General features: G+C 35.6%; 1 protein-coding gene across 2 annotated transcripts; it reads right to left on the bottom strand.

Annotated features, from left to right (window-relative positions):
- Positions 1–10,360: 10,360 nt before the first annotated feature.
- On the bottom strand, positions 10,361–13,744 carry BDBG_03555. Of its 2 annotated transcripts, none has more exons than XM_031721301.1 (3): positions 12,494–13,744; positions 12,148–12,337; positions 10,361–12,088 (listed from the first exon to the last, which is right to left on the bottom strand). In XM_031721301.1, exons 2-3 carry the CDS (start codon positions 12,293–12,295, stop codon positions 10,431–10,433), a joined length of 1,806 nt encoding a protein of 601 aa, XP_031577806.1. In that variant the 5' UTR covers positions 12,296–12,337; positions 12,494–13,744; the 3' UTR covers positions 10,361–10,430. The 2 variants fall into 2 exon arrangements, with proteins under 2 accessions (XP_031577806.1, XP_002626391.2); XM_002626345.2 differs by having other exon boundaries at positions 10,369–12,088; positions 12,741–13,708.

Raw genomic sequence — 13,744 nt, 5'->3', positions numbered from 1 at the left:
ATGACAGAGAAATTCTTGATAGAGATACTGAGTATTCAAATATGAACAGTTGTAGACAAAGAATATCATGAACTTAGATATGTTATTTATTAAATAATCAGTCATACATTTATAATCTTTATATTCAGATTCAGAGAAGTAAATTATCTAACAGTCTGATAGATAAATAAATAACATCTTAACAGATGAAAACTTCTGATGTATATGAAACACAAATATACATTATACAGTCTCAGTTAAGCTGATATAACATCTATGCAGTTGAATATTAATCTCATCATTGAAGTCAATGATATGAAGAGTAGTGTGATTCAGGCTCTTATAGATGTATTTATTGATATATTTAATAACTTCAATAGAGATACAGATCTCAACATTTATATAAGCTTTATATATACAGATAAGATAGAGATTGTATGAAATAACTCATCAGTTGTCAATTATAATCTCACTGTTATTAATAGTATGTTTAAAGAAGATGGATGAATTATACTACTGTCTATATAGAGAATAGTTATTCTCTTCAATAGCTGTAGCACTCTGAAAAGTTTTGAAGAAATATTTTATACATCTGTCATTCTTGTAACAGAGACTCATCTTATCAGTATTACATAAATTATGAATTATAAATTTACAGATTAATTCACTCAATCTGTCTGTATTCTCAGCAGTGCTTAACAGCTCTGCAGATATAATCTTATCAATTATCTCAGACTGTAAAAACTGCTCAGAGTTCTCTAGTCAGATTAATAGATGTATATGAGACAGTTCACATTTTTGATATTTAATTATTCATACTCTGATTAACATCAGCTCAAACAGCTGTTCAGATTTGAGAATATTAAGAAAATGAAAAATCTTCATTATAAAAACATATATAATCAAATCTAGACAGTTCACTGCAGTCTGATTAGAGAGTAACTTACAGATAACCTTCTTTTATTCAGAATTAACTGTGAATATAATGAAAAGAATTAAGTATCTATAGTTGAAAATAATCATCATAGAATTCTGAAATAGTTTATATATAAAATATTCACTGTCTATATAAGAAGCAGATAATATCATATAGTGATTAAGCTACTCATAGTCTGTATTATCTGTCTGTATAGTATCACACAGATTACTATATTAATCTGCATAGATTTCTGATTAATAAGTGCAGACTTAATTCAGCTGCTGTTCATTAATATTCATATAGATATCAATTAAATACTGCTGAAATAAACATTCAGCCTAGAAAAGAGAAGCATCAACATCATCTTATTGAAAAAGATTATATATATACTACATACACAGAGTCAGGCTATAGCTATCACACTTATCTTCATTCTCAACAGCATTATTAATATCATCATTATCAGAGCTGTTATAAGTAGATAAGAGATGTGTAAGTATGTTCATATTAATATATTAGCTGTGATCTCTCAAAGAAAAAAGTAGAATGTAATGTAGTGAAAGATATAATAAACTGCAAGAGTCAATACATATGAGACTTAAGTCAGTATCAGATTATCATAGTATCTGTAAGAGGCCTATACTGAATAGATTGATATGATATTGATAGATCTTATATAATAAAGAGAAAAATGTTAGAGAAGAAAAAGAAAGAGAAAGTGTGAGAATCAGCAATTGAAGTGAATATTTATATGTGTATGTGATAATGTATGCAGTGAAGCTTCAGAGCGGAAGAATCTATACATGTTCATAATAGTCAAGAATCAGCGATTGAGAATGACTGAGAATCAGAGCATACATGTTCAAGAATAAAGCAATTGAAATCTGTGAAGTGTAACAGAATAGTCTATATAATTGATCAGATGCAGCTTATCACATTAGTCTCTTCTTTTCAGAAGCAGTTCTCATCAGTCAAGAGCTGCTGTTTCAGATAATACAGAACTCAGAGTTCAGATTAGACAATCATACTTAATTCATTTCATGAGATATTGTCAGTCACAGCTGCAGAGTCTCTTATCAAGAATATTCTCAATCTCTCACTCAAGCTCATTATCTTCTTCTATGATGCCTGGTGACTGTCACTCAGAAGTCAGTTGAGAAGAGAATAGATCAGTGACAGTATAATAGAGCAAGCTTGTATAAAAGACATCATGAATCTCTGATAATATATTAAGACAGTAGTTATAACTATCTAGAACTTCTATCACTTTATACTTTGTATAATGATAATTCAGTATGTAAGATGAGTATATAATTCATATATTCTTAAGATTCAATTATATTAGATCTTCTATCTTATATTGTTCAGTGAGATCTCAGTGAATATTAATTCAATCTTCTTAATTCTGTTTAGTGCTTATTATAAAGACTTCTATCTAATCACAGATATCTCAGAGTTTTATTACTATATTATCAGTAATCTGAATTGAACTGCAGAGATTCAGTGTGAACTGTATAATCTCTAGAAGATTTAACACTTTCATGTAATAATCATATATAAGAAAGAATGAGCTTATATCTGTTAAAACAGCATCTCAATCATTGATAGCAATCTCTGTGTGTAGAAGAAGATCATATCAATTATCTTATAAGTAATTGCAGAACTTATAAAGATAATTCTTTACAGTCTGAATTATTCATTCTAATGTATTATCAATCTCAGAGTAATAGACAGTTAACAAACAGTATATAATCTTAAGAACTTGACAGATTCTTGTTCAGAGAGTGCTCATGAATTAACAGTCTTAATTCAATACTATAGATCTCAGTAATTCATGTATTTAATAGAATAAGCTTCTTAGAAAAGCTTCAGTGACTTGTTCAGTATTCATCTTATTACAGAGTTTCAATATTACACTCTTACTTAATCAGTTTATAATAATCAGAACATTTCTACAGTTCTTACTCTCAGAGAGATCAACAGTGAAGTCAATTATCACATCTTATCAGATTCTATCAGAGATATTAAGCAGTTTCAGCAGACCTTTTCTACAGTTCTTTCATAAGATGATAGAGAAACAACAGTTACAGTTTCTGATAAAATATCTAATACTGTTTAATATCTCAGATCAGTAGAACTTCTGAGAGATTATTTAATATAGTTATTTATAATCTGAATAACTAGTTATATATAAATCATGCATCTCTTGCATTATCTGAGTGTATAAGAGTTCAGAGTGAGAGACTTAACATTATTTATAAAACTATAGAGTATTATTGTCATTGATTGAGTATTCAGAGATGTTGATTCTTATATATAGTTCTGAGAGAAATCAGAGTGCTTCTTGACATACTGCTTCAGTGAGTACTTGAAGAAGTTCATCAGTTTAAGCTGTTATATGTCATAATTCATTCAGTGTAGATTTGAGAGAAGTCAAGATATCAGTGTCAGTATCAGTGTCAGTGTCAGTGTTAATAACAGTTCAGAGAGAGAGTGTTCTAATCAGAGAAGTATGTATAGTATTATGAGTTATTTCATCTTAATCAACTAATATCTTCAGATCTAGAAGTCAGTGTTCTCAGTTCATTCAACAGATGTCTGTTACATTGAAAGGCATATCTTACTCTCATCATGAGAGAGTATATATCATCAAGTTCTAACTGCTGAGATGATAGTGTATTGTAAAATGAAAGCAGCTTAAGAACTCAGATCATTATATCTGTCATTCAGTGAGTTTACAGATTGTTATAAAGTATTTAAAATTCTTATAATCTGTGATTATCTCAAATTCAGAGACACTTCAGAGTTCAGAGTCTCATTCTTCTAGACAGTGTACAATCACAAGAAGTTTCTTGTCATAGATCTCATAATTGCATTCAGTGAGACTCAGTTTCTTAGATATGAAAATACATGATCATAGAACATCTTCATCATTATATTACAATATCACTTCTTCTGTTATGTAGCTGGAGAAATCAGCTTCAATAACTATCATATAATCAGAGTTAAATATCATTAGCAGAGAGATATTGATGAACATCTTCTTCATCTATGTAAATGCAGCTTCAGTATTCACTGATCACTGAAATACTGAGTTCTTCTTGATAAGTTCTGTAAGTAATCTCATGATATCTGAGAAGTTTTATATAAATCACTGATAGAAGTTAGTAAATCTAATGAAGCTTCATACATCTTTCACAGTATGCAGAGCTTCTCATTCAAGAATGACAGAGACTTTCTCAGAATTCATTTAAATTCTCTTATCAGCTTGTATAATAAAACTCAGATATTTAATACTCTTGACTTTAAAATCATACTTATCAATATCTATTAATAGTTCTGCTTCTTATAGTCATTGTAATATCTTCTGTATATATTCTTAATATTTTTTTCTGAACTCATCAGTGAAGATGAGAATGTCATTAAGATATACAGATATAAATTTATCAAGAAAATCTCAGAGTGCTTAGTTAATATACTTCTGAAATATACTGAGAGTATTAGTCAGTCTGAAGAGAGTAACTATTTATTCAAAGAAATTATATTATGTTCAGAATACTGTAAGTTACTTATCTTCTTCAGTGATGTGAATCTTATGAAATATGATAATAATATCTAATTTTATAAATCATTGAGCTTGTTCAATGTAAGCTAGAGTTTCATTAATAAGAGATAACAGATAGTAATCTTTCTTTATTATTCTGTTCAGTTCTTAATAGTTCACACAGAATCAGAGTTCTTTATCTGATTTCTTTGCAAAGAGAATAGAAGCTGCAGTGAAAGAATTACTAATATATATAAATTCTTTATTCAATAGATCATTGAGTATCTTTTGAAGAAGAAGAAGTTCATCTCAGAACATGTTGTAAAGAGAATCTCATGATAATTTCAGAGTTCTAATTATTCTTCTTCTCTAACTTAATACTGTGATTCACTTCAGAACCTCATAAGAAGAGTATATTTATAATATTATCTTATCAGAAGATATCTAGATATTCATAATATTATTAAGAAAGTTTCATACAAGAATCTGTTATTATAATACAGAATAACTTTTCTAGAGCCTTTTTAATATTAGTCAGACTGACAGAATAGATTGTTATATAATTCTGCTATCAGTGACTTCTTTTTCAGAGTATTTTATACACATTGACAGAGATCTGTGTCAAATTCATGATCTTGTAAATGTCATCTTCATGAATTCTATTATTATTAGAGAATATCAAGCTTCTGTTTCAAGTGTTTAACAAGATGTCTTATTCAGATAGTCAGATAAGTTCTAACATAAGATTATAATCAAGATTATCAACTTCATATATATAGGTATCTTCACATTGATGTTCTCTTATATCTATAATCAACTTTATCATGTAACAGATACAAATGTCTTTTGAATCATCAAATTCTGCAAGAAGTTGAGGTTTTAATAAGAGAATACACTGAAGATTATAACATCTTATAACTGAAGATTTTATCATTATATAGTGACATAGACCACTGTCTGTCATGACTTTTATACTATATATATTATTAATCATAGTAGATATAAGAATCACATTCATTGTCATTTTCTCTTTAAATTATTATCATCTGACCTCTTCAAGCTTCTGTTTATGAATTTGAATAGAAGCTAATCTTTTCTCTATTTTATCAGAGTATTCTCATAGTTATCTTTTAAATCTTTCTTTAATGTAACATGATTGATATGAACAGATGCTGATTTATTCTTTGAATAAAAAGACATGTAGACTGATTAACAGTTGAAAGTAATATACTCTGATTGATTACAGTTAATACACACTTCTCATTGATATTAATCAGCAACTTCTTCAGAAGTAATTTCAGAGACTCAGAAGCCTGTTTGAACAGCAGAGACTCTTGCTTATGTATAGACATTCAAGTCTACTTAGTTCATAGCATCTGCATCATTGTTGTTATTTCTTAGTGCAGATGTATGAGTGACTGAGTTATTTCTCAACACAGATATATGAATGTAACATCTTCTATCACTGTTCTGTATACTCTTGAGCTTGATAAGACAGTTATTCAATGTTCAGAGCTGTGTGTAGAAATCTTCATAAGTCTGATCTTCATCTACACTTATAAGAATCTGTAAGAGTTCAAAAGTTAATATCTTCTTAAATATACTAATCTTTATTCAATTCTTTCAAGATTGATCACCTGCTTCTAGAATCTTGATATCAAAGTCAGAAATGAATATTGTAAGAGAAGTGTTTCTCTGTTAGATACTCTGTAATCAATCTAAAACTTTCTGTTGCATGGCAGTGTCTCAGAACAGAATATCAAGATATTTGATAATATTATTAGATATTTACAGCACTGATTCACATGCTTTTATTCATAAATGAAACTTCTGTTTTATGTGATTCTTTCAATTATTCATTAATATATTAATCTTGATTGATTAATGAACTGATGACATCTTCATCTACACTCAGTTTTATAAGCATTTTCATTCTTCATGATAAGTAGAGAGTGAGATTAAAGTATTAAATATATAAGAGTATCTAAGCATTCTTTCAGTACTTTTATATTCAATTCTGTAAATATTGAAATTGCATGAGTTTCTTGTTATAATAATCATTGAATCTCTTTATATTAACATTATTAAGTTGCATGCATATCAGCTATTTATTGTTATTGTAATTTCAACATTACTTAAAGCTACTGTGATATTACATCTATGCTTGCATTTGAGAGTTCTTTCATATTATCATTAAACATGGTTATATCATTTATCAGATGTGTGATATCTATGAAATCTGAAGAAGTGTAATTATATGAATATCTTATATATCTGAAATATCAGAACTCTCAGATCTTTCACTAATATTCTCTTATAAAATCTTACTCTCTTTGTAAGATCTTGTTACAGAGTCAGAGTAACTGATGAGCAAGCTTCTATTTAAGAACTCAGTGTCTGCTTAACTGTTTAACTGTTTCTCTATTTCTTACATATTGTTACACATTCAGATATCTTAATGAATAATCATTTCTAATAAGAAGACAATGAATGTTTTTCTAGTGTAAGAGGTCTATACTGAATAGATCAGTATGATATTGATAGGTCTTATATAACAAAGAGAAAAATGTTAGAGAAGAAAAAGAAAGAGAAAGTGTGAGAATCAGCAATTGAAGTGAATATTTATACATGTATATAATGATGTACACAGTGGAGCTTCGGGGTGGAAGAATCTATACGCGTTTGTGGTAGCCGAGGATCGGTGATTGAGAATGGCCGAGAATCGGAGCGTACGCGTTCGAGAATGAAGCGGTTGGAATCTGTGGAGTGTAACGGAATAGTCTATATGATTGATCGGGCGCAGCCCGCCACAGTATCAGAAGAATGGCACAGAGATGACAGATATCACTAGAAGTATTCTGTATAATAACTGCAATCTCTGAGATAGTAGACAGATTCTCACAGTAGCAGTTATTATCTGCCTTCAGCTATATAACAGAGTTTAAACTGATATATATAGCAGAGCTACTCTGTAGTATCTCTTATACAGACTGATAAAGCTGAATAAAAGAATTAATCTTAGAAATATTAGCAGTCAACAATATAATAGAAGAATATGAAAAAGCAAATGAATGAATAGTAAGCAATATAATACAGATATAATTAAATATACTAGAATATATAACAGAGTCTGTATTATTTATAATATCTGTATCAAACTGCAGATTGTGAATTTATATTTATATAAAACAGATATCATCATCTGACTCAGACTTTAATAATTCTTACAGATAATAGAGTTCTCTCTGTATTTAAAATAACACTGAGCTGTCAGTAGTCAGACAACTCAGATATGAATTCTGCTTATACTTAAGAGATATAAATGTCAGAGCAGAGTTATAGTTTTAAATATACTTACAGAAATACTTTATATCAGCTGTATTATTATTAAACAGCTCATGTAGCTCTGATAAGAGTTCTCTGACAGATGACAGTCTTACAGCATCTCTTACACAGCATGTGAAAAACACTGAGAGAGTCTTTGATAACTCATGTATATATTTATCAATTTAATGCTTAGCTCTGCAGATAGAGCAGCAGATATTTATTCAGTCAAAATTAAGTGATTAACAGTGATAGATGTAGAAGTAGAAGCTGCAGAGAACAGATTAGCAGTTATAAGTAATTGAAGAATTAACAGCTGATTCAGAGATAGTTAAGCTAGTTCAAGTATTAAGATTATTAAGAGTCAGCTGCTTCAGTGAATCTATATATATATAATTAGCAGACTCATCTGCTGCAGTAACTGCTACAGCAGCTGTCAAATAACAGCATTTGATATCACAGATATGTTTATGATTAAGAGTCTAACAGTCATTGCAGTTCTTGAAGACACAATTAATAGTATAGAACAGGTGAGATAAACAGTCTTCACAGTATATATTACAGTGTGACAGCTCAACTTACTGTGAGTTGAGTATAAAAGTGACTACATCTCTCAATGACAGATGAGAGATTTGAACTGAATATGACTAGCATGTGTGATGTTGAGCTTGACAGCATGTAGAGTATGTACAGAATAATGCATTGAATTGAAACTGTTCAAATACACTGAGAGAATGAGAATTCTCACATATCAAGCAGCAGCGCATGAAATGAGTATATTAATGAATGTATAGATTGAAATAAATGTAGAGAAGAGTATAAAGAATGTAAATACAGTAGAGAATATCTGTAAAGAAAAGAATGAAGATTAATATCAGAGCTGTACAGGCTGCAGAGCTGGCTGTTCAGATAAATTCATTTTGATGAGATGCATGTGATATCATGTGAGGTCATGTTACAGAGCATTTTACTCGGAAAAGTTGGTTTTTCTATAATATATAGAGAGATAATATAGTACAATACATACATAATACATAATGTTTGATTCTCTTGATAATAATGAACTATTTCTCTCAGCCCAGCCTACGCATGTATTAAAATAAATACCGCAACTCACTCAAACTATCAATAAACTACAAAGTTATGAATTGATTGGTGTATGTATATTTATTCCTTTTAAATAGTATTTTCAAAAAAAAAATTATATACATATATATATTTCATTTTTTTCATTTTATGTATTTTTTTTTTATCAAATCTCATTCATATACAATTTCATATCTTTCTGAGAAAAGAGGAAGAAGAAGAAGAAGATGATGAAGATGAAGATGAAGATGAGAAGAGAAGGGAAGAGAAATACCTGAGGAAAGAAATAAGGTGATAAAAAAAATGATTGTTGCCTTAGATAGAGTAAGTAGGGTAAGGTATACCTAGATAGTATGCAAGAAACAGCAGAACTTTGAGATGAGCTAGATAGATAGAGCCACGATAAGAGTAAATAACAAAATTAAAAGAAAAATTAAAGGAAATGGCAAGAGTAAATAAAAGACACCAGGTAGAAGTAGAAGATAAAAAAAAAAAAAAAAAAAAAAAAAAAAAAAAAAAAGGAACAATTAGCCCACATACCCGGGGGTCCCAGGTATGTACATTACAATGGCCTGCCGTGCTTTTTTTTCCCTCTCTTTTCGTCCAGTCCCCTCTCTCCCCATTCTCCCCATCTCTTCTCTCCAGATACAAGGCCTTCAAAATTGCAAATAATGTAGATAAGAAACAGAAATTTGCCAATTTGCGATTATCATTGTGACGTGTGTGGGAGAGGGTGTGCGCGTTTGCCGGGTATGATGTATACATATATATATATAGTGCGATGGAATATCCTCCACCACAAACGAGCGGGCGGGAGTAGGAGAGGCAAGGGGTTGGATAAGCAGGGGTAAAAAAAATAACACAGACCAACAAATAGGACAGGACACTAGGAAACTGATAACTGATAGGAACAGAGCAAAGAAAATAAAGGCAAGGGAGGAAGAAAGGGGGGGGGGGGGGAATATATGAACAGTTAAAACAGCGAGGGGAAGGGAAGAATACATGGCATGTGTGTGAAGAGAGAAAAAAAAAAATTGAACGAAGGAAACGGGGGGTGTTGGGGGAGGTGTGAAACACTGGAGTATATTTGAGATAAATAAAATGAAATAAAATGACAAGTAGATAAAAAGATAAAAGAAAGAGGAAGGAAGAAAGAAGGAAGGAGGTGGTATCTGACAGATTGGTTGTTAAGTTAAAAAATATAGAATGAAAAGCCGCGTAAGATGCAAAGATGCGAGATGGGTGTGGTAGAGGAGAGGGGAATAAAAGGCTAGCCGAGAGATCCGGATAGATTTGGGTTCGGATGGATTTGAGGGGGTTTGATCGATCTTGGGTTGATAAAGATACATATCATATCACCTTGGAAAGTTCAAAGGTGGCTTTTATAAATGATGTGGTGGTTGTTTCGAGTCGAGATAACGATTTCCGTCGGTAGTACCGGAGAAGGAAGCTGGAGAAGCGATTTCTGTGCCCATAATCGAACGACGTTTTGGGTCATTTCCCTCTCTTATTCATTCCCCATCCATAGAACCCCCTCCCTCAATAGAGCAAACTACCAACCCCCCCCCCCCTTTTTTTTTACTCAAGAAGAGGACACACCTCCGCCCGCCTAGGAACCAAATCCAAATCGCGCGGAATATTAACCTCCTTCCCCTTCGAATTCGCCGACGCGCGGTGCTTCCACACCGTCCGCCCATCCGCCCGCCGGTACATCATCACCTCGTCGTCAGACCCGCCAGATGTCTCGCTGAGTTCGCCGCTGCCCCTTTCGTCGCCGGACATGACAGGCCGCTGGCCGTTGCGCAGGGGCTGGTGGTCGTGCTCGGAGGTGTCGCGGGTGCGCTTTGCGGGGCCGGGCTTCTCGTCCAGGACCCAGCCGCGGCGGGTGCGCGTGGCGCTGAAGATTGTGTCGTCGGCTTCGGCGGCGGGGTCGATTTCGACGGAGAGGCAGGATGGGGTTGGTGGGAGGATTGTTGGTTTGGCGGGAGTTCGGTGCGGGGTGGTTTGTGCTACTGCTGCTGAGGATGGGGGTGGTTGATGTTGATGTTGATGTTGATGTTGTTGTTGTTGAGGAGGAGGAGGAGGAGGAGCGTGGTGGAGTTGAGATGGTGGGTTATAAAGTTTTGGATCTGCGAGGCGTTGGTCGTAGGACATTTGCTGGTAGGGGGGGTGATCCATTGATGGGTTCATGGGCATAGAAGGCTTCGATTGGTCGTATACATCCGAGTGAGGGCTGGTAGGTGGGTACTGGGAATACTTTTGCCCGAGGGGGTCGTACTCTGAACCGCCAGAGATTTGTCGGGTATGTACGTAACCAAGATGGGGAGAAGGATAGGCAGTGGATGGTGCAGCGGGGTGTGCGGCGGCGGCGTGTAGTGGCGGGGGAGGAACGTGATATTGTGCATGGGCGCCAAAGGATAGAAGTAAGTGCGGAGCTGCGGTAGGGACAGGAGAGGGTTGCTGATGAGATGGATGATGGTAGCCGTACTCGGGACTCGGTTGGACCTGTGGTGGTGCTGTGGGGTATCTGTAAGGGTCGTCGATGGAGGCGTTGCTCGTCGAGCGCGGACGTTCGATAGGAGTTCCCGGGTATGGATCTGGGGTGGCCCTATGCCTGTCGTCGTAGGCACCATAGTCCTTGTTGGGTTTCGGTTCGCGACGACGCATACGAACATCGCGGCGGATCCGGACACGGCAACCTTGCTCTGCCACGATGCGACTCAACGTGGTACTCTCGGCCAGGCCAGGGAACTTCTTCGCGCTGTAAACGGTGAACGGGACGGATTTGACAACCAAACGGAAGTGGAGGAACTGATGCGGTGAACGGGGTTTCGACGGCGTGGACGGCACCAGATGGTTCTGCGGGTGGTGTGGTACTAGTCCACCTTTATCGGCATGCTTGGGTTCCTTCATTTCCTCATACAAGTTGAAGTTTAACCGGTACAGGCCCTCGTGACGGACGGAAAGATCAGGGAAGATGAAGTATCCCGCCTGGGTTGGTCGATCCAGATATGCAATGCCCGCAACGGGCACGCCTGTCAGCACGGGACAGGAAGGGGTCTGCGTCTGGACTCTGCCATGGGCAATTGGTCGTGCCCACTCGAGGGTCGCAAACAGAAAGAAGTTGGCATTGTAGCTAAAAGTGACATCTGTTTTGTGCTGATCATTTAGGTCTGATTCGTACACGCGCAATTCGACCACTGGCGGCGGGTCAACAGGTCGGCGGTCCGCAGAGGCTGGTGGAGATAGTCAGCATCCAACCGTTAATATTTTCGCAACATCTTTGACGACTCACATTTCGCTCCAGCACCACATGCTCTGGCGCGCTCAGGCTGCTGAATGACCTTGAGGTGGTAGGTGAGTTTTTTGCCCTCCTGGGTGACGCGAGACATGGTATGCTCGGTCTCGTTTGGAGGGTGTAGGATAGACGCCTTTGTAGCCATGACGGGCAAAAAGGAGTCTGCTATATATCAAACGAAAATATCCTATATGACCTGATTAGTTCTCTGACTTCCACAGACGAATGGTATAGAAATGAAGAATTGAAAAATCAATAAATGGACTTTTTTTTTGACAAAATAATCATAATAATAATTGTCGATCCGATAATGAAGTATTCAAAGTGAAGATCGAGTACCAACCACTACCACATCCGCCAGAAAAGCAGCTGAACGATAAGTAGATTATCGATAGATGATAAAGACCGATTCAATGCGCTATCGGCTGTGAAGTGTTGTGCTATAATTGTCACAACGCCGACAGGGTCTGGATACAAGCAAGTAGAATTCAGGAGCGATGCAAACAGCGCATACGAAAGACGTTTGGGCGAGAACTTGAATGTGGTTGAATGTGGGGATGGCGGACAATAAGGAAATAGGGAGAACGAACGGATAACGGTCGGAATAGGATTTGGGATGTTTTATTTTATTTTTTTCTCCTTTTATTTTTCTTCTTTTCAATTATATTTTCCCGGCCCTTTTAATTCTCGAGCATGGTTTTTTTGTCGAGAGAGAGAGAGAGAGAGAGGGAGGGAGGGAGGTATAGAATCAGATGATCATTTGCATCAGCGCGCACAACAACAACTCGGGGTGGCTATGTTACGCTGTTGTTTGAATAGATTTCGTAGGAGTAGGAGTAGTTGTTAGTTGTAGTTTGTGTATTGTCGCTTGTGTTTTGGTCGTTGTTGTTGGATGTTCAAGAGACAGGATTGCCTGACATGGAGAAAAAGAAGGAGGTAGAAGAAAGTCTTCGGAACAAAAGAGAATGAATTGAAAAGAAGAAGAAGAAGAAGAAGAATCAGAAGAAGAATACGACGACGACGAAGAAGCGACGGCGGCCCTGTCCTGTAAGTTACTGGGTGTGTACTGTACCCGCCAGAATTGAGGGCGAACGAACAGGCCTACACAGTAGTCCGTGCAAGCCTCCTGCTAGCTAGGTTCTAACTAGCCCCGGTCTCCCCTAGTAATAAAGCGCCGGCGCCGTAATAAGTTTACGGGTTTACGCGTAAAGTGTCTAAAAAAGAGGAGAGAAGGAAGAGGAGAGAGGAGAGAGGAGGAGAGGAGAGAGGAGGAGGAGAGGAGAGGAGAGGAGAGGAGAGGCGAAAGAAAGGGTCCAAGAGGGCTGGGATTCGCCTCTCGAATGCAGCTAAATCATGTCCGGCTGGAATGGAATACACCTAGTATCAAGCACTTTTATATATAACTAAGTTTCATCTCAGCCTGTCTGGTCGATTCGATGCAAGGGGGAAACAGAAGAAGGAAGCGGAAGAGAGCTCGGCAGCTGCTGATATTTTCAGAATAATTAATTCCTCATCATTTTTGTTGTTATCTTCTTGTATAGCTTGTCCTGCCTGCCTGTACACAGTGACTACTCCATATGATGATAATATTCTG

The sequence above is a fragment of the Blastomyces gilchristii genome (genome assembly GCF_000003855.2).
Source record: "Blastomyces gilchristii SLH14081 genomic scaffold supercont1.5, whole genome shotgun sequence".
Classification (NCBI taxonomy): Eukaryota; Fungi; Ascomycota; class Eurotiomycetes; order Onygenales; family Ajellomycetaceae; genus Blastomyces; species Blastomyces gilchristii.
The sequence above is the reverse complement of the archived record's forward strand: the minus strand, read 5'-3'. Positions and strand labels throughout refer to the sequence as shown.